The sequence below is a fragment of the Malurus melanocephalus genome, unplaced genomic scaffold, assembly GCF_030028575.1.
Source record: "Malurus melanocephalus ecotype Western Australia unplaced genomic scaffold, MMel_1.1 scaffold_217, whole genome shotgun sequence".
Lineage (NCBI taxonomy): Eukaryota > Metazoa > Chordata > Aves > Passeriformes > Maluridae > Malurus > Malurus melanocephalus.
Window position 1 is genome coordinate 584,709 of NW_026623449.1, and position 22,223 is coordinate 606,931.

General features: G+C 35.9%; 1 protein-coding gene across 7 annotated transcripts in view; it reads right to left on the reverse strand.

Moving 5' to 3' along the window:
• Window positions 1-22,223, reverse strand: part of SRBD1 (S1 RNA binding domain 1) — a 125,933-nt gene that overhangs the window by 96,552 nt on the left and 7,158 nt on the right. For 6 of the 7 annotated variants that reach the window (XM_057374143.1, XM_057374141.1, XM_057374142.1 and 3 more), the window contains 10 exons: window positions 21,865-21,941; window positions 21,276-21,441; window positions 19,970-20,332; window positions 18,327-18,493; window positions 17,018-17,135; window positions 16,731-16,869; window positions 14,402-14,498; window positions 12,972-13,107; window positions 7,804-7,907; window positions 2,883-2,990 (listed from right to left, as the gene is read on the reverse strand). In XM_057374143.1, coding sequence (XP_057230126.1) covers window positions 2,883-2,990; window positions 7,804-7,907; window positions 12,972-13,107; window positions 14,402-14,498; window positions 16,731-16,869; window positions 17,018-17,135; window positions 18,327-18,493; window positions 19,970-20,332; window positions 21,276-21,441; window positions 21,865-21,941 — 1,475 coding nt within the window. The remainder of the gene's footprint in view (window positions 1-2,882; window positions 2,991-7,803; window positions 7,908-12,971; window positions 13,108-14,401; window positions 14,499-16,730; window positions 16,870-17,017; window positions 17,136-18,326; window positions 18,494-19,969; window positions 20,333-21,275; window positions 21,442-21,864; window positions 21,942-22,223) is intronic. The other variant, XM_057374144.1, reaches the window with a different exon arrangement.

Genomic DNA, 22,223 nt, shown 5'->3' on the forward strand with positions numbered 1-22,223 from the left:
CCAAAAACCATCAAGCTCCCGGAAACAATCTATTATCTTTCTCTTTTTCAGTATATTACTGGCTTCATCCAAATGGCAAGATGTCCAGCTTCACACTTTTCCAGTAACAACAATTCTGCAGAGATACATGGCAGAGACAAAAGGCAGAGAGCAGTCCTCCTCTCTAAACACAAGAAAAATTACTCTTTTGGGGGGAAAAAAACCCAACAAAAAAATAAACCTCAAAATTCTTCCATTCCTACTTTATGAAAAAATATCAAGTCAGGACTCCAAGCCCCTCCCCTGAAGTCTACAAAGCAATGAGACTGTAAATCCCTAACAGGYATATTGCAATAAAAGCAAGCAACCTAATCATGACCTACTAGTTTCTATATTCAATGGTATAAGATTCAGTTTTTAAATTAGATTTAAAATTCCCTACTTCCATGTAGAGTCTGAGATGCAATTCTTTCTGTGGAAAAAATATCTGCAAACTAGCTTCAGGTGTGAAATGAGATATACAGAGAAATGTTTGTGTCCCTGAAGACAGAGAACAGAAAGCACTCTCTGCAAGAAAGCATGGAAAATTATGAAAGGATTACCCATCAAAAAATATGCCCATGCCACATCACTTTCATGAAACCCTGACAGAATCATTCCATACAGTRCTGCAACAAGATAAAATGTATTTCAAAGAGCCAAAAGCAACACTGGACATTATTATACCAGATACAAGAAATGATATCTGACAGAATGGAAGAAAGGAAATTAAACAATAACTAAGGTAATCGTCTTGCTGGCAAGTTTCATTCTTCTTCTGATCACTAGAAGCACCAGTAATTTCAATACGCTCTTGGAAACTTTCTGTTCCAACATTTAATGATAATAAAAAGAAAAAGGAACAGCAGGAGGCAGGTTGGAAATATTAATGCTTAAAGGAGGTACTGAATACTTTAGCAGCCCTTTGCAAGAGTCCTTAAAACCAGCTCATGGTGTGTCCAGAAAGAAAATAGAAGGATAAGGGTTAAGTGGTCAGGGACCAGGAATACTGTCAGGTGCTTTCAGTTTCTCTCTGTAGGAGACATTTCAGCTTTTCCTRTCCAAACAACCCCAGTCATGCAACATTATCACAAAGAACAAAACCTAAACTCATATCCACACAGGAACAGGCAGCAAGCTTCATATTCTTATTACTTGTGAGCTACATCTAATAAGTACTAGGGAAGGAAGCTTTTTTTCCTTTTGATTAAGAGAACAGAAAACCTTCAGCAGCCTACTGCTGCAGCAGTCCTCAAAGTGTTATACACAACACAGGACACAACAGTCCTGTGGTACGAACCACGGAACAAAAAYACGACGAAAGAGCCTTGAAGTATTGCTTTGTCAGTTTGCTTAGTTCTCTTAAAACCAAACATCCCTAAAAAGTATGCCTTTTTTTCTTTATTTTAAAAAATTTCATTGTCGAGAAGGCTAGGAAAGACAATTTTTTTAACTCCCCAGAAGCCAAAAATTGAACTCTYCACTATGAGATGTTCACCATTTTGGCCACAACAGACACAGTGCCTCTGCTAGACTAGCTATATGTATAGTGGCCACAAGACAATAAGTGAACTAAGCATTTTTAGAAATCTGTGAAATTCTCAGTAGCAAAAAACCAGRCTCACTAATCAAAAGATGTGAAGCAACCTTGCTTGCAAAGCAATGAGCAGATACAACATACTGTAGTGAAGAAGCCCAAAAGCCACTGGAAATATGTGCTGTTAAAATCTTGAATGGATGGCTCTTTTTGGAGGGGTAGAATATAGATCATTAAATGATCTTCATGAAAGAAAATGTCAGGAAAACAATTTGAACACAAACATAAGAGCACACCCAGGAAAGCACAGAGGAGCTACATTTCACAATGCAATTGCTGATTTAAGGTACTGGAGAGCACGTCATTTTGATACAAGTTATTTCACCATTTCTGGTCAAAGAAGTAGGGTCTCTTTGAAAAACTTCATTTTGAACTATCTCAAAAGAGGCATCAACACTTAGGTCACACATCTAATAACCTTGCCACAAGGAAACATGTTTTGAGATGCATGTCTTGTATTGAGGAGAAGAATCACACCGCAAGTACTCTTCTCTATTAGTATTCTCTCCATTATCATGCTTTCAGTTGACATATTAAACAATTCCAATTATGTGGTAAACTCCTACACTACACCATGAAATAGACTATTTAATTCAGGTTAATTTGATACTAAGCTTTAAATTCCTTTAAATTTAGAATAATGTTACAGATCTTAACAAGTCACATCATGTCCAATGACATCATTACTACARTATCACAAGCAATAAGTTTCCTAACTTCTCTAGAGACATCACAAGACTCACAAAATAGTATCAGACTAATACTTTGCCTGATTAGTTCACCACCAAATGCAAACACCTGGCAAACATGAAGGGTGCTTCCAATCCTAACAACAGAATTTGCTGAATTCTATTAGAGAGGTAAAAGAGAGTGTGCCAGAACAATGTCACTGACAGTGCCACTGCTGTGACATGAAGAGATGCTGGGAAAATTCAGTGACATGGTTTATGCTAATAYAAGAATAAAGATCAAACTATTATGATAATATGTATCTAAATTGTACTTTATTAGARGCACAAATAATCTAGCATGTGAACACGTGAAATGTCTTCACAGAAAGATCATTTCTCTACTGTAACCTAAAGTGGATAGGGYCAGAAATTAAATCTATAGAAAACAAGACTAAATAGTTCATTTCTTCTGTAAGCACACAGGATTAGAAATATGCTGGTATTTTCAARCAGATAAAAGATATTCTAACAGAACATTGGGAAGGGAATTGCTAAAAAAACAGTAATATGAAAATACAGATTTATTCCAGGCTTACCTGAATTCTCTACAGAGAAGAGGATATATAAGGCGTTTATACGCATCCTCTACTGAACTTCGTAGTATCCTCATAAATTCTGGTTTTAAAAATTGTTTTGGTCTCCATCTGCAAAAGATCAGAAGAAGAAATATGAAAGAAATATTATAAAAACGTATGCAAACACCTAGATAAAAAAGAAATTTTCCAGAAAGTCTTCCACATTGTTAAATCCTAAAAACTGCAGAATTACTACAATAATTAGGCAACTAAATCACTAGTCAAATATRAAAGCAATGAGAAGTTGCTCATAGTTCTATTCCCACACAAGGGATAGGCCTATCTTTTCTTGGGTATTAGAACACAATCATGGTTCATGTTTTAAAGAAAAACATAAAAAAACATACTTCACTTTGACAAATCAAAGTTTATTACAACTGAACAAGGAACTTGGTTCCATATTACTTTTAGGGTCGCACTKTTTGAGATTCCTCAGAACATTTTAAAAATGACTAAACACCCTCTGTCAGCATCACTGCAGAACTACTGATGCAAGGCAACTATGCCCAGATGGAGATTAAGGAGATAAACTAAAGCCAGTTAACGAAACCCAATTCAAATTGCATTTGGAATGCCTTGAGTACCTCTATTCAACTTCCAAATGAAAGCTTACTAATTTTGCAGCAGTTCTTAAACTGCAAAACCCAAACTTACAAATTATTTTTCTCTTTTACTTGTTACTGATATATTTGAGGTGTAAATAAAACCACAGGAAAAGAGAAAATTAAATGAACAATACCAAACAAACACAGGACTGTTTTCCARCTTTTTCTAAGCCAAATCCTTTGAAGCCTTGAACTTTTTTCTAGRGAGAGTATGCAGTGGTCATAATTATAACTTCAAATTTTGCGGTAAAATACACTTCAGTCTCAAAACTTCCTAGACATTTAATCAATTCATATTTTTGTTGTGGGCAAAGTTCCATGAAGAAGGGGTGGAGGAATGTGGGTGTGTGTGTCTGTGTGAGTCCTTGAAAAAGCAGAACTCACTGAGATTGTCCACCCTGTGAGAAGAAGTTGAGAAGAAACCAGATATATTATGCTCCACCTGATTTTTATTTTTTTTTTAAATATTGATAAAACCTAAGAGTTTTCTTCACTTACTGTATTATTTAACATGCCTGGGTCCCAAACTGTAATGGGAAATACCTGCATATTTTTAACATGTCTCAGTAATTTTTTTTTAATTTATTGTTTGGTAGGTTGATATCGTTTTTTTAAATGCAACATGGTAGAGTTATGGTCATTTCATAATGTGTCCAAGTACAGGCAAAAAAAGAATTTAACTTTTGACCTTGTTTATTTGCAGCCATTCAAACACCAAGAATTCTAAATTGCTCCTACCCAGACAGTGTTTCAGTTGTCTAAGGGGATCTGTAATTTCCTGAAACAGCTTTTCTAAGTGTCTATACATATAAAAGTTGAGAAATGTGTGATCGAGTCAACCTTGCACTGAACAGACACAGGAGCAGAATTGATCTCACCATTTAGTTTTACAACATTGAGAGCTGTAATTCAGTGCTTAGCCACATGACCTCATCACTTTCCTAACAATTTTTGCGAACAGCTTTATTATACTTATTTGTAACCAGAGACTCTTTTCATACCTATATAAAACTGGCAAAGGCTTTAAACTCTCTCATTTGCCACTACRTTCTATAAACATGACGTTTTTACAGGTGGCAAGTATGACTACAATCCCCCAGAAAACATCCTCAGCACAAAAAAGAATSAATTTGGAAACCTGTGCAGCTGTTTCCCCCTCTCTTCAATCCATTAAAGCCAGTTAACAAACTTTTCCTCTGTAAACAGGATAACACAGCAGATATTTTTATTGCATGCCTATATATAAGTAAAAATTTAGGCAACATTCTGTTAGAAATTGTTACAAATGAGAAAACATTCAAACAGCAAGTTCAATCATAGCAAATACTGCAGTTTAATAATTTCAATATTTCATGAAAGAGAAAAATCCACTTTGCTACAAAATGCGAAGCAAAATCATGTGTGTATTTTTAAAGATCATCACAGCCTACTTAAGCCTCCCTCTAAGAATGGATTTTTGTTGATTACTTAATCAAGATCTAACTCTTGAAGACAAATTTTTAAGAAGTTCCATATAAATAATATCATTTAACTCTRATCATCAGCTCTCTACATGCAAGTGCTCACAACAGGGACCACAACAAACATAAATGGCTTAGACTACTGATACACCAGAGGGTGAAATTACACATCAACAGAATTAACCCACACTGAGAACCACCAGAACTGATTAACAACTGTTCCAGGAAGAGCTGAGCTAGGCTTTTAGACCTGAAGGACAAACARCAGAGCTTTGTGTTCCTCCAAGACATGAAATAAAACATGTACCAAGTTTGTAACCACAGACAAAGCAAGCCTTTAAAGCCTGTACCATGGGCTCCACATAGGATCTGAGAATTTTGAYTGGAAAAAATATTATTGAAGATCAACTTTATTTTCAAGGCTACAGTCCCACTTTGGAAAAAACTCTCACCCCATCCCAAGGAACAACTCCATGTTGTTTCTACATACAAAGCCAGCTAAGTAGCCCCTCTCTGATTCTCTGTTCATTTTTCTGTGCTTGATGCAACCAAGCCTTTGCAACCAGTAGAGGTCCAATGTTAATGGAACTAGGTTCACTGTCGAACCACAGAGATGCCATTTCCTGGGATAAAATACAATCTCTAGGGCCAGGCATAAGGATATKCCTGAGTGTTATACTCAAGAACACTACAAATCTGAATTTCAAGGAAACTGATGCTTATACAATCTAATAAATATTCATAACTTACCCAAAAAATTACAATATTCTTAGATAGCATCTACATGGAGCTCAATGCAATAAGGAACTCTAGTCTCTCATTTTTTATTGCAGGGTAACTTAATGCAAAAGAAATTGTCTCAGAACACCAGAAAAAGTTGAGAATATTGGTTACTAATTCCACAGGCAGTAGGTGATACTGTTCGGTGGCTAAAATACTGGCCAAACGCTATAGCAAGGTGGCAGTTTTGGTTCTGCAACCAATTGTGTGTGTGATCTCCAGCAAATTAGCTAATACCTTTGCRARGWTTTGAAACCATTGACTCAAATGAAMGTTATTAACCTTCTGCCCTAACCAGCAAATCAATGCAATGAAAATAATGCARATTTCACCCTAGGACAATCATTTCAAAGCTTGCAGGGCAGAATACACATTTACTATTTGTCAGCTTTGATAACATCGTTGTCAATGTAACGAGGAGGATCAGAATCTGTCCTAGATGTTAATGCACAAAGATGCACTAAGATCATTCCCTCASAAGTTATCTAATGGTGGAGAAGTGTCCTTAAACAGTAAAAAGCCATAAGCATATATAGCCTCATGAGTCCTAAGTATTATTAAGTAGTTTCATTTCCAAGGTCAATATTCTTCTTATCCCAGGATGACTCACAAAAGTGTAATCAACCAAAAATATCTCAATTTACATCTCACTTTTATTTGTGTAGCAGTGACAAGCTGTTCCATTACCTCTGGTCTACAGTGCTTCCAAATTCTATCATAGATGCAGTAAAAGCAAGACTGACAGCTATGTCCTGCCTACAGAATATACATCTTGAGGGGAGGACAGAAATTCTGTTACAGGTACTAAAACTAGAAAGAAACAGGTGTGTYTATGAATTTTGAACCATTCCTGGAAAAATGAAGTTACTTGGCATAATATGATCTAAGAGTAATAGTATCTGGCCAAAAAATATTTTAATACTTTCAGTGCCCAAATCTTCCCTTTCAGAAGGAAACAGCCCTATTAAATTTCTACAGTGAAAAGGAACATTTTTACCACATCCATTTCTTGGACTTGTTGTGAAAAAGAAATAAATGCTAAAGCAATATTACAGTATTCAGTTTCATACACTAAATGGTGCATTTCTTCTTACTTTTTTTTCTTCCTTTTGGTTATTCAATTTTAGGATGCAAAGGGAAGAGTTGCTAACACACCATCAGAACAATGCCCAATATCTTGAACTGATAAGAACCAGAGAAACCTGACGGTTACACATGCAAGAAAGATGGACAGTTTGGATCACTATATTCTAAAACTGAGGACAGGTACAGTGTCCAAAGAAAAAACTGACCAGGATATTGCACAAAACCCCAAAAACTTAACCTAAACTTTTTGCAAAAGACCTTCAAAATTATACAACATTAAACATCTCACTACAGGCTTAAAAAACCCAGACCTTTTACAAGAAAAAATCAGAAAGAGATTAAAGAATCTCTAGAGCCCAGTTTTCTAACTTATACAGAGATCAAAATGCAAGAGATGGTTCACATAATATGTGAGAATTATGCACTGAAGGCAGTCACATTTAGGTTTGTCTGTTAAATCCATCAAGTTCTTTTTAAACATGTAATTCCTTACATTTGTGAAACTTGAAGTTATGTACTTCACAGATTTAAAATCTGAGATACCCCTATTTAATCAAAGTAATTGGGCATAGGAAGCTCTTTCAAAGTATGAAGTATATTCTATAGGATTCTGCGAAGTCCTTTCAGTAAAGACTACTGGATGTGATACATATTACAATTTGAAAATATATTCATATTTCACCAGCCTTCACAGATGTTTAATAAAAATTCAATTGCTTGAAGAATGGTGCCAGAACTTGGAAATATAGCCCAAGGCATGATCTTCTCAGCATAATGCTACAGCAGTTGGAAATAATGAATAAGAATTATCCACTTGCTAATTTCTTCTAATCTAATAAATATTTGTTTAATTTGTTCTCTTAATGTAACGAGACATACACGGTACACTTCAGTATGCAGCTGTCTACAGAAAAAAAAGAGATTTCTCTAAGAATATGTATCCATGCAGACCTTTCATTGACACACCACCAACAGAATTCATTCTTCACCCCGTCAGGAATGTTGACCTTCACTGTCAGGATCTTCAGATTTTCCCCTCGGTTAATGGCCAGAATCTGAGTGCAAACATAAATGGCAAAGACAGATGACACACAAAATATCCAAAAGATAAACTTATCAACATTTGTGTACGCGCTTGCTTGACATTCTGTAGCAAATCAGGATGGTGGTACAATAAATCAGTTCACAAAGTACTAGCATGTACAGATAACATCCACAATTTAACCACAGATTAAATCATGCCATGGCAAAACAAATAATAAATATTTCCTGGAGTCTTTAGTCTCAGGATCCAGTTTAATCTTAAACACTCTTACAAAGCAAGACAGCATGAATTTAGGTGGTGGAGTAATCTTATTTAACAACCCAAATTAAAATTCAAGAAGTTAACTGAAAAGTTATTCCAATCAGAACTAGACAGCGGAAAAAGTTATTCCTATATTTTGTATTTCATCTTTCTTCCTGAGATCAATCAAATTTAAAATGATGAATCAGAACTTGTGACACAAAGGCACCCAGCTTAATTTGRAAGAGGATTAATTTAGTTATTCATGCCTGGTTCACTAACAGCAGAAAAGGATATAAACACTCTCTTTAGAGTAACAGTCCAGCCTGAAACCATATGTATGTATTTCTGACAAAGTCCTGTGTACATAACTGCACAGTCATGATTTAAAGCTACATTTGGTTGTGTACATGCTACCTGCAAACAGAGTTCAATTTTAAATGGAAGACTGTGACTCTCCAATTAAAACCAGGATCACATTACAAGTAGCAGAACCTGGAATATTCTGGTGGATATCTCCTAGTCTAATACCATTATGGAGACACTGAATGTTCACCTTAATACTAAAAAAAAAAATCAGCAGATTTTAGAAACAGAATAATACTCAGAAGCAAATAAAATCCACATCCTTAGATTTCATTTTTCCTTGCAAAGTATTTTAAAGTAGAAAAATATAAAAAAAAAAAAACCTGCTTGAAGATGACATTCCTGTATGACTACACATGTTGCTGTATGTACCAGGCCCTGAGCACTGTCACAACAGAGCATTCTGTGTCAATCATGAACTTTAATTCAATCACTAGCTAACTCAGACATGTCACATATGTTAAATACAATGGTTTAAAATGACTCCAGGACATACTACCAATTTATATTCCTCAGCCTTACTGCTCCTGTGACATACCAGGCCTGACATATCATTGAACAACAAAGCTAATAATAAAGATTGCATGTGAAATATTATAGCATCTGGTACCTTGACTGCCAAAGCAAATGTTTTCACATAGAAATTAGAAAGACACATTTTAACAAATCAAATGCTTTCGCATTTATTCAGATTTTGTTTTTTAAAAAGAGAGGAAGTTAAATGTCAAGTTAAAATGAAATCAAAGTGATGCTCACAACAGAGAATATATCTGATAGAATTATAATGTCATCATTCAGCATGCTGTCAGCAGGGTCAATATTTGCATCACGTTTTGTTTCTTGGCACTCCATCTGAAGAATCTGTCAGTCACCTGAACTTAAAACAGCTGTTAATGCAGTCACTAATATTATTTATATTTTTTATTCTTAAACAATCTGCCTATCCTGTTCTAAGTGATGCATTCAGAGAAGAATTATCATGTAATAAATTAAGAAAGGAATTATTTGATTTCTCCCTCTAATATAATAAATGTCTTTTTGTTTAGCCTGTTTTTTATAAGTAGCATGTTAAAATCTGGCTATTCCAGAATACAAGGCAGTCTTCRCTTGTGGAAAAAGGACTGTTTTTATCTAAGACTTGGAACAGGTTCAGGGCAAGGGTTGTTAAAAACAACATAGATTTTTCTGAGAAAGCAAGAACAACAATATGATGCATTCTCAGGATTCATCAAACCTTACTCTGTTTATCACAAAAATACAACAATGCTTCATTTTGTACAGCTCTTATATGCTGCATATTAACTTAGACTCACAGAATAAGTTCTTACACTTTGCCAAGGACTTTAATTTCCAATTCCTTTTAAAGTATGAGATTGAGGCAAGTGCTCTATTTTCAAATGTTACACTTTATTCATGAATTCTTTTCCTCCCACTATTCCARTCATCTCCAAATACAGGAAAGCAACCCCAAGGCACACACAAACACTGAACTATTTACAATTAATCAAAAATTCAAATAAACTCTTCRAATATTTTTTCCTTAGTTATGACAGCGCTGGTATTACTTCTCAACTATGTCCTAAGACACTCCAGTCAGGTTCTCCTTGCTGCCAAAGGAAGAAGCTGTGACTGAACCTCCCGCTAGCAAAATGATCCAGCTGGAAACACCCACAGGGTATCTGTCCATGTCAAGGTCTGGAGTCAGCTTTTAAAGCTAACTAGAACAACCAAGTTTTTTTTCTCATTACAGTTTTAGAATTTTAACTTTTTCATACATCCAACTCCATGCCAGTCCTGATTACTTCAGGACTCAAACAAGGCAAGATGACATCTCAGCAAACAAAGCAAMAGTGGCACAGGAGGCAACCCAGACCTACAGCACGTGCAGCTGCAGAACCAAGCTGCAGCACATCTGACTGCACAGCACTTTAACTCACTGCAACACACACTGCAAGGCACACTCAAAGCTGCCAGTGCTTTGCTCATAAAGGCACAGCTTATTCTTCTCCAGGTAACATGCCAGGCTACTGCACACCGCCTGCACACACATCTAAGCCAGAGCAGAGTTAGGGCTGTACCCAGGTCTTTAAGATTATTAGCACTTTTCTACTTAGATGATGACAACTTTCAATGCATTAATATATGGAATCCTGTACTGGCAGCTCTGAAAAGAGGTGATTTAAAGCTGASTTTTGCATCTACCAAAGGCATTCACAGCACTGGTCTGTGCATAGCTATGATAGCAGTAGAGAAGGTCTTCAATGCAGGAAGTTCTACAACTGTTCTCCAAACACACCTATTTAACCTGCAGTCTTGGGGGATCAGTAAGTTATACAAATCACTCTGAGTTTCAGGCTTTCCTATACCTTTTTCAGCTATAAGTGTCTTTTAATAATCTTGAGCCAAACSAGAGAATTTCTTCTCTTTAAGACATCTTGAACTCTATTCTGAAAGAATATCTTTTTACCAGTTTTTAAATGCACAGAGGAACTACTCTTCACAACCTTAGGTGAAGGGAAAAATAAAGACTTTCAGGTATTAAAAAGGGTGGTCACAATCCAAGAAAATAAAAGACATTAAAAATGGCCATTTGCATCAGTAGGAGAATGAAGTTAAGTAATAAAGAAAACGAAGATGATGAGAAAGACATTCAAAAGTACAATACCAGGGTTTAAGCTTAATGACGAAACAGCAGATGAAGAAAAAATTTTTATCTCCTTATTTCTTTACCAAAATTAAAAGGAAAGACAGAAACTGAAAAATTAACAAAGAGCACAAGAAGAAAAAATACACATGAAAAGTTACAATATATTTACAAAATAGGGAACTCTGCAAATTTTACATGTCAGAAATGATTGTWAAATGCATTTTTTTTGCTCAACTAGCACAAAGAGCCCTGTCACACCTTAAGCCTTGAAACCGCAGGGAAGCACAAGCAACTCAGACTGCAACAATTCACAGTACAGAAATATTCAATGAATTAGAATAGCCAACAGCAGAAATATACAAATGAAACAAGTGTACAAAACCATCCTGTTATTACAGGACTGCCCGCTGCAGAATCTGTGCTTATTACTTCTCTGAAGAGCCAGAACGGGCAAAGAAAGAGGTATTCAGGTTAGCAGCAGATACAGGGGAGAATAAACCAAAACAGATCAAGTWAATCTTAACATCAAAACAGACAAACTAAGGACAAGAAACAGCGCAGCCACACAGTCAAAGTACTGACCAGGTTTGGGAAACGGTTTTTAGACCTCGTTGTAGCTAAGCAACAGTTTTCCTGAAGCTTAAAAAAGGATGCCTTGGACAAGAAGCAAATCATACCACCATGCCAGGAAATACACAACATGTATTGGGTGAACATCTTGGTATTCACCACTGAGAGCACACATAAAACAAAATACTCTGACAGCTCAAGTATTCCTTCAACAATAAGGGACACAGAAGAATCTTTACGTATTAAAACAGCCTTCTGATGAATCTATCAGTCTTTGTCAGTGTCACCACAGTAGCCAACAGATTGCTCTACCAACTTTTACAGACCCCCTAGAAGCAACTTTTCACCAAGCAGTAGTAATGTACTGTACAGGGACAGTAAATGTTCATGCTTCTTACAAAAAGAAGAACCACRGGTCCCTCTTCAAACATCTATGCAAGACCTGTCTATTGAAATCACCAGTGAGYATTTAGTCTTTCACCTAACACCTTTCATACCGGAAGGGGGAAAAGAGCTTAAAAATCAGCCCATCCCTGTTGTGAAATTTTTTTTGTAATAAATTAATCCTTTATTAATTCAAAACACGTGGGTTTAAAAGAGAAAGCACAGAAAAAAATGACAGCRTATCAGAGCCTTCTAAAGGAAAATGACATTTTTAGTTAAAAGCAATTACACGGCTCTGTTTTGTGTGATATTACGCCTTGTTTTGGGTTTGGGGTTTTTTAATTGGGTTTTTGGTTTACTTTTTTTTTTAAGCTAGGTGATTGTGACCAAAACAAGAGACAATTCACTCTGTGATTAGTTATGAATTAATGCAGAAATCTTGACAGCTCCATTAGGTGYGTCATACTTCAGTCTTTGAACTTCAATAATAGGGGTAGCCTAGCAATCAAGTCATCAGCTTCTCATAAGCTAGTAAGTTTGCTTCATCCCTCCTTTCTTTATCTACTTATATAAGTTCTAAACTTGGGGCTTAGGATAACTGAAGATACTTCACAGAAGGGAATACTGATGACTTGCAAAACAAGCCCATTTTTGGGGTACTGAATAGCAGTCCCTTACTCAATTTCTTAAAACAGAGATTAAGAGYTTATTCAGATTTCAAGAATCTGAAAGCCTCTATTACCTCTGATAACTGCATAGAATAAGAAAGTATCTTTAGAATTAGTTTTAAGCACAAAATCCAAACATAAAGCAATACTTACTACAGTTAAAATGCTAAGAATAAAATATTAACATTTAAACTTGTACCTGATGATGCTGGATATTCCTTATATTACACGAAAACTCATGATACAGTTGGAATTTATTGATATCTTTTTCATTTCCATTTTTGGACGACACTTTTGCCAATGTTGACTGGATGGAAATGTACCTTTGCTGACATCTGAATASAAGAAAATCAGATATTTATGATATTTTAGCATGAAACTATGAACAAGTCACTAATGGACAGATAAAATTAAAATTAAGTTTGGAGCCTGCTCATTTACAAATTATGTTAACTTTAATTACTTGCAGAACTGGATGACATACCTTAATGCTGAAGTGATATGTGTTCTGACTGTAATATAACAAGGGAAGACATTCAAGAAAAAGTTGATCTCAGCCCTCCTCCTAAAGGGAATGGAAACTCAAGAGCCACCACCTGCACTTCAGTTTGGACAGTTATGCATTCAACTTCACACAACAAATTTTGGGAAGTAGCAAAAAAATTACAGTAGTTATCTATTCATGGAAATGCAACAACTCTTGAATCTACCCAGCCTCAAAATTAATTTCTTGCTTTTTGCATTTAACACCCATAAAAGTTTTCATTATTTTTAGGAGTGTCAGAGATCCCAAACAGATAGCTTCTTGAATGCTCCTCATGATTATCACACATACAACACACTTCAGAGCAATCAYCTGTAAAGCACTGAGTATTCAACTAAGGAACTTTAGTGGTCAAAATAATGAAAGTGACAGATAGTTTCATTGGAGGGGKTGTTTTGTGAGGGACGGGCTGTCACTATCACACTGCTTATTCAAAACAACACTGCTCCAAAGGCAGTGCACATTCTTTGATAACTCTCTGTTCTGTCCCAGATGGCACACAGCAGCCAAAATAAAATAACAAATTACTATTATCCTGTTACACAAACGCCCGAAACATGACAAAGTTGGGTAATGTAAGAAAACTTAAATTCAGCTACCACAATTAAAGGATCAGCAAGTCCTGCTTTAAAAAGTCRTATTTGTTTGCCTTAGTGACTACCAATGCCAAAATCAACCATCACTGCAGTGCACGCTAGTTACACTGACTGGTGTCAAGTCAGTTTTYGGAGCAAGAGCTTAGGCAGATTCACTTTTGAAAAGTTACAGCTTGATGAAAATGCAAGGAGGGAAAACTCCTTTATGGGTCACTAACTGCAAGGGAGATGTGCTATATATAGGGCAGAGCACAGAGTTTTTCATTCTTTRGGAGTTATAGCATCACACCACGCTCACAGCAGACCTCTCCTGCACTGACAGCCAGATAGGCAGAAAGGTTCATGAACGTACACACGAAGAGACCTCTCACAGGAACACTGTTTTCACATCATTAAGAAAAAGTCCTGTGTCTGCATGCTAGGAGACTTCATCTTACCATGTCAGCAAGAAAGTAAGAAATGTAAGCAAGAAAGTAGAAGGAAACTTACAATTTCCTGATAAAATCCAGTGTATCTTTATCTTTAGCAAAGATGTCTGCTAAAATATGCTGTACTCCAGCCTCTACTTCTTGGATATTTTCAAGCCCTTAGAAGAAAAATAACCATAGAATATGCAGTCACTATAATATATTTAATAATTAGAGAATTATATAACACAGTTAATAATTATAGAAAAAAATTATTAACAAAAATACACAACTGCACAAGCACTAAGAAAATGCATGAAAGCTAAGAGAAAACTGATTAATGATATCTAACTGATTTGCAAAGGTTTCAAAGAATTGTAATTAATTTAAATTTTTCTATTAACTAAAGCTTCCTTTCCAAAACATCTAAAACTATTACATTTTTAAGGAGCTTTAAGTGGCCAATGCAGTACTGTAAGTCAAAATTTTAAAATTAGACAAAAATAATATCAGAGATAATGAAATAAAACAAACATCTTGTATTTGAATTCAATATATCTAAACCTGCCTCTAGCAACAGTCAGTAACAAATGCTTCAGAGGAAATAGCTTCTGATTGGGCTATAAAGTTACACACTACACAAAKGTTTATCTTGTCCCTTTTAAAGACAGGGAAGCTAAAATTACCTGCCATAAAGGAAAACCAAGCAGGAATATGTTATTGAATGCTTAAACGTATCAGGAGTTGTAAAATTTGGATCCTCACATATAAGAGTTAGCGTTTCTTATGCTAAAAGTATTGTCAGAACACAAAGCTAAGGGAACTTGAATTCATGCATCATACTGAACATGAACTGAGACACTCCAGTAGGTCATTTGAATGAGATAGCATAGGCCCAAACCAGTCAGGATTTGAGAAATAATCGGAAAGTTCCCATTCAACAAGCACCACTCAAACAGGCATTTTACTGTGTCCACCAGCATGCACTTGTGTAATTAGTTTTTGACCATGCATACAACTAAAAGGAAGAACAAAGTTTTCTGATTAGTCTGCTTCTTTAACTTTCAAATGTCTGGCCTTGAAACCTGAACTGCTGTTTTTATTTCAGTTTATTTTTAGTGTAAGCTGAAAAACATGAGAATTTAAAAGAACCAAATATTAAGATTTGATGAAAACTTTTCTGTACTGCAAATGGCTCGTTTCTTAAAAAAAATAAATAAATAAATAAATAATCACTCTGATCTCAAGTTGTATATAAGCTGTCAAACTAGCTCCCAAGGTGATAAAAGTGACCCAGTTGATAGAAGTATACAATTTCTAATGTCTCTCAAATGCAGACCATTATATAAACCTAAGCAGCATTATTTTTAGCACAAAATTGAAAATAGGTGTTCTGATTTTCAAAAACTAATCTTTATGCTGCAACAAATAGCACTTCCTTCTGAATATACTCTAAATAATTTATCTGAACTTTCACAGTGATTTTCTTTTGGCTCTTTAGACTGCACCAGAATAGTCAGCTATACAGCTGTATGAAGTAATGATATTACTGCTGAAATGCAGTAATTTAATAACTAGAATATTTGGTAACTGATTTTCAATGCAAAATGAACAGASTTTTATAAGTGATATTTAAATAAAATAAACTGAAGTGAGAGATTAAGAGTCAGCCTTGCTAAGGAAGTTCAGTATCTTTCTGCTGAAATTCAAAAAGTGTGTGTTAGGGCAGGGAAGAATAGAAGTACATCTCTATTTTAACATCACACAGAAGACTGCAATCTTCACATTTTATTGTCAGAGGTTGCCCCCTACAGATGCACTCATAATTGCATTCACAAAGACACACAGATCTGAAGTCCATATGTGACAATCATCTTGTTAAAAGTTCTTGCTCAAATTTCAGAGATTACATCTTCTTCAATCCCTACTGTCATTCAGTAACAAAAACTCTCCTGCTCACTCCCAATCCCCAAGGCTAGTTTTTATTAAGATGTACTTTGCTGTGTGACACTTCCCTCAGTATAGAGTATGAGCATAGGCCTCTGGTAAAATCAGAATTGAATCTTCAGGAAACAATTCAGGTAGAACTATGGAGAAGTCTCAGATGTGTGGTGTGGCCCCCTCTCACTTACCAGTAAACACAGATGTCAACTGTAAGGTCTCCAGACTTATGTCTTTTCTATTCCATAATTACTACTATTAATAATACAAAGAAATAGGAAAGGTTGGAGAGTCATTAAATATATTAAATGTGAACTCTTACCACATGCTGCTAAAAGCATGTGCTAAAAGCACAACTTGAATTTATAGTTGTCTAACATCCAGCAACATCAGAACATTTAAAGTAACTCCCTTTTTAAAATACTTTCAGACATTTAGAACATTGCTGCTCATAGAAGCAAGGCACTTACCTTTAGTATTGGGTCTAATGTAAGAAAAGAGATTGAGTTCCCCAGGATTCTGCAGGAGGGAGAGAGCAGCGGGTTCTAATCCGAGCTGTTTGGCCCTCTGGGCTTTGGTGCCTTTACTCCCAGTTTTGTACGGTGCAGACTTACAACAAAAAACAAACAAAACAAAATCAGTTATTAAAAAGCAGGGAAGTATAACAATCATGCTATGCACTTGACATTATGTACTATTCAGTTATATAAAATTACATTTAAACCAAGGYTGATCTGAAAAAATCTAGAGTACTGACCATGTGGTCTAATTCTTCCAAAGTTCTGCAATTTAACAATCCTTTTAAAAGGCAACTGGATAGCTTCCCTTCTTTCTTCAGCTTCTGTATCGTTGTATGTGTCTTCTTCGCAACAGTACTAAAATGCAAGAGATTAGTACAAAGACCTATATTTCACAGTGGATTAAAAAGTGTATYGATTGTGACCTTGATTATAACACTGCTGAAACTCTCTGAAAACCCTGAAGATTGTATGTCATGTTAATCTTCAACAAACCCAGTTGATAATCCAAAAGTTTCCATCCAATCCAAAAGTTTTCTCTCTCTCCAATTAGTCCAAAATGGTATCAAAATATCTTGTGGCACCTTTAACAAAAATCATCAAATAACACTGATAGTCATCATTGCCCCATACATTTCTGTAAGATTACTGGCCTGGAAGGCAAATGAAAAGGCCCTAGAATAAATCCACACTGATGAACTCTTACAGCTGCAATTCATATCAAGATAGTTCTGCAGCATCAAGTATAGGGCACCAAATTTAAACTCATAGGTCCTCAGTAAGACATACAGGAGCAACTGCAAGGATATTTTGTTATTAATTAATTAGTTGTTCAGATAAGAGTTCTCTCAAGCCCCCTTCTCTCCTTGAAAATAATCTCTTGGTAGGGGTTAACAGGGGGTACAAGGAGAAAGACATCAAGTTGACAGAATAGCTGAGAAGTCTGTTCCCTTGCCATCTCGAGGACATAGGACCACCAAAAAGCAAGATGGAATGAAAGCAGTCTCATCCATTCTGCAATAAGCTTTGTCAATCATTTCTTTCCTGCAGTGATCTGGGATAGTTTAGCCTGCCCTCCTGATCCACTCCAGCTTCAAGAGGTGCTTACACTAGAAACTTCCCTGCTCCAAGCAGGGTACCAAGGGATTCTTAGTGATTCTTTTTTTAAGAGAGCAGCTTCCATCTCATCACGCTATGTAGTTCCAGCAACAATACCGTACTCTTTTAGTACAAGTTTTTTCTATGCAGTTTTAATAAACTACAAAGAAATTAAGATGTTAGCTTTTCTTTGGCAATTAATAATGCTAGATTTCTTGTTACTTAGAAAGAAAAAAAAACAACAAAGAAACAAAAAAACCAACCTACCAAAAAACCCAACAAAACCACAGACAACTATCAAGAATAATTACCTCAGTTTTAAACATTTCCTTTATTAGCTCCTTTACAGTTGTAGTGTGTGCAAAGAGGCAAAACAAGGGACACAGAAGCAGCAGCCATGTGTTACTAACCTCCCAYCCAGATCCCTCCTTGTGTTGTTGTCTCACTTACCGTAGCTCTTCCAATGCTTGCTGCACTTCCCGCAAGGCATCRGCCTCCAGGTTATTGATGAGCTCTTTCCGATACCGAGCAATAAAAGGAATTGTGTTTTCTTCTTGAAAGAGCCGAATTAAGTTTGMACATACCCATGGTTCCACATTTGTTATTTCTGACAAGGCCTGTCAAAGGAGAGAAAAAAACCAAACACAAACACATATAAGAGATGTGGTTGATTGTTTCAAACAGCCTCTCATTCAACATTCAAAAGCACTCCCAGAAGATTATGCTGGGCAGCAGACTCTACTGTCCTCCCTAAGACAGGATGCCAAGCTTCTCATGCATTCAGCCACCACACTCAGTATTTCAGCAAGATATGCAGCAACCAATGTTTCCAGAAATTTGTAATCACAGTAAAAAGTGCAGGAAGGAGCAACTCTTGGGGAAAAAAAAAAAAAAAAAAAAAAGAAGACAAGGAAGAAAAAAAATCGAATAAAATTATAAAACAAATCATAAAGACCATAAACTATACACAGCAACTGAGAAAACTTGGATTTTTAAGTCAACACTGACATACCTCACCATGAAGTTAAGCAAACAAAACTCACAAAGCCAGAGCTGATGCAAATCCCACTCAACCAGTAACACGAAACTAGCAGTATTACTGAGAGTTTCAAGACAAACCAAGCCTTGCAAAATTAAACATAATTTTGCACAAACTGAGCTTTCTAAAGTTATAGTGCATCAAAAAGGAYTCAGTGACAGCATTATACACCGAGTTTATCTTAGTAACATTTTAACCATCACGACTTGTTTGCATTTGACTATAGTAGCTACCATAGATGGTTGATATAAAACCCTTTCCAAAGTTTCATTCTGAAGCCTAAAAATATAACAACACCTGCACAATCATATTCACTCCTTCTAGAGCACAGGCAAGGATCAAATTCTATATATGTATTTCCATGAATTTGTGAGAAAACTAACAAAATTTTACAGCTTTCTTAAGCATCCAGTACTAAGGAAGATGAATACAATGTGTCCTATCTATTCCCACTCTATGTGTATTAAAATCTTCCATGATCACACCCAGGCTTCCAGCACAAGAACTATGCTAAAACTGTCTTCACCTGAATGACTTCAAAATTTAGATGATAAAAATGAAGATGATATCTCCTTCAAAATGAAGATGATATCTCCTTTGTTGTCACTATTGCATGAGGAAAGCAAATCTCCTTCCTGATGCAACCATAAACTGATAGAACACTCTCAAATGAGTCTCTAAAACTAAATGATCCACACTGACTAATATTAAGTTACAAAACTGCACACAGATATCCCAATTCTTTCAGCATCCCTTCCTGTAGGKGTTTCAGTTGTGTACATCCACAAAAAAATCCATGTGTTGATAAAGGAGAAACATGCAAACTGTTACAGACAAGCTTTGTACTAAGGACACCCCAAAGTCATTAAAATTATCTAAAAGTTCRAAGTTTTCAGTTACTAACCAACATCTATATACACATTTTATGACAACCTAAGTAGAGGTTAAATGACTATTTAGCTTCAGAGCACTGAAACTGTATGTTCTGGTTATAAGTGCTAATTATGTAGGAAACAGTTTCATTAGYACCCCAGAAAAGGAGAAGATTTCATACCTGTACATAATCCCAGTTCATTTCAAATTCTTCTTTTATTTTGTTGCCTCCCAGGTTTTTAACTGGCTTTCCTTCAGGATGTGCATTCAACTTAATCTTTTTAGAGGGTTGTTCATCAAATGCAAAATCCTCCTCACATTTCTCTTGCTTCACTTGACTTCCCGCTACAGTAACACTTGTTGAGGGTTTTTCATCACTCTCTAAACCGTTTTTGTTTTTCCCTTGGAATGAATTTATTTCCATTTTTTTAGGTACTTTTGGCTTTCGATCTAAACTTTTTGGTTTACTGCCTACATATTCTYCCTTAGGTTTTAGAAGTGGCATTTTATTATCTTCTACAGGTGGAGTAGGCAAGGATACATCCTGCAAAAAAATGTTGAAAGCATATTAGGCACTGACAAGACAAAGTAGTTCAATATTTCATTTAAACTCTAGAAAGACTTGCACCAGACACCATTTTCCCAAATAATGTCTCTGTCTAGCAGCAAAACAAGACAGAAATCTAACCTGAAATGTATCTTGCATGGAGGAAACAATACAAACACACACTGCAGACCTGTGATTTAGGAGATCAAATAAAATGATCCWGCAAAGAATTTAACAGGGCTTTACTTCAGAAGACACTGACCAACAATCTTTGCCTCCACTCATGTCAACAAAACAGGAAACACCAGGGCAGGGAAGCATTATCCTGAGGTACTGGGTTCCCAGCAGGAGAACTGGAACAGAGATTTGTTCTGCCAAGAAACCGCTTAGCCTTGGATAAGCCACACCTTCATTCCTGAATTTCTCCAGAGGTCATAAGTCAGAAGGACTGGCTTCTGTCATGATGTGATCTCAAATGTTAATAGTTGACAAAAGTATCTAATTTTTAATAGAACTGCATTTTATATTAATCATAATAAAATTGCAATCCTTYCTGGGTTGAACAACCATGAAAGGAAATGTAAGTACAGGCTGCCTTTTTTTGTGGTACACAGACAATGAAAACGTAGAAGACATCAAAGGTGCAATAACAAAACCAGAGATATTACAGAAAGAATAGAGGTATTTATTTATTTACATTGTTGAAAGAGATCTCCAGAGAAAACCACATTCCATTATCATTGGCCAAAATTTTCAAGGACTCTTGACATGTACACTTTAATGCATAAGGAAGTCACATTTATCCAACAAACTAAATATTCAGAGAAACAGTGGAATTGTATAATCAGACTCAGGCAACCAACTGAACCAGAGTCGGAAAAACTGTTCATGTCACTTCCCAAGAACAGTAATTAAGTATCTCTTGCTTACAGATACTTACCATTTCCTCTTTTATTGCTACCTTCTTGACCATTTTCCTGGCCACAGTTGACTGTGGAGCAGCAGCTTTWTTAGTTTTTGCCTCAGTTTTCTTTGGCAAACGAGGTTTCCTGGCAATTTTTTTTTTTGGCTCCCACATCTCTTCTTCCTCTTCTGATTCAGAGGTACTGAAAAACAAATGAATCAACAATATTGCTTATGAGAAGAATAAAAAAAATACATAAGCAAGCTACTTTGAGTGTTTGCTGGCATGAAAGAATGTGAACGGGTAAAATTAACAGAAAGGTAGACAGACTCAACAGACAAGTCTTTCACAGTGCTGCAAAGCCAATGGCTTAAAACAYTTTCCAAACTTTTATGAAGCTAGTTCCTGGGATGTGTACACATCTGATTCTGTTTGGACAACTGGCAGTTCACTTTCACTCTTCATTGTGAGCATGAAGAAGCCTAAGTAATTTGCATTTTATAATTGAAGTTTTGTGSAGAAAACTTTTTTAATCAACCTCTCAGAAACTGAATGTTTTTCTTATGTAATCACTCTTGCTTAGCATAAACCTTAAAAAAAATCCTAAGGAAAAAAATKATCTTACGAATCAAGAAACGAAGGTAGTTCTTCTGACGTAAGGGCTTTGGCTGCAGACTTCACCCTCCTTGGTAGAGATGACATCTAAAACAGATGCAAGGGGAGAGAAACATAACATTTGGTTGAAGCTGCATTCTCTTATGCAGCCCTATAGCTCACTGTCAAATGTGCCCTCATACTGTCTTCAGCAATCATCAAAGTTTCCTCTAGARCGAGTTTGGTTTGCTCAATATCCAAGAATTTAGGCCACAGCAACACACATTCAACGAACTTTTCAACTGAGCAAACAAACCAGCACTAAAACCTCTCAAACTACTTTACTCTTCACATGGAGGTAATTATTTGGATTGCATGTAAAGCTGTTCT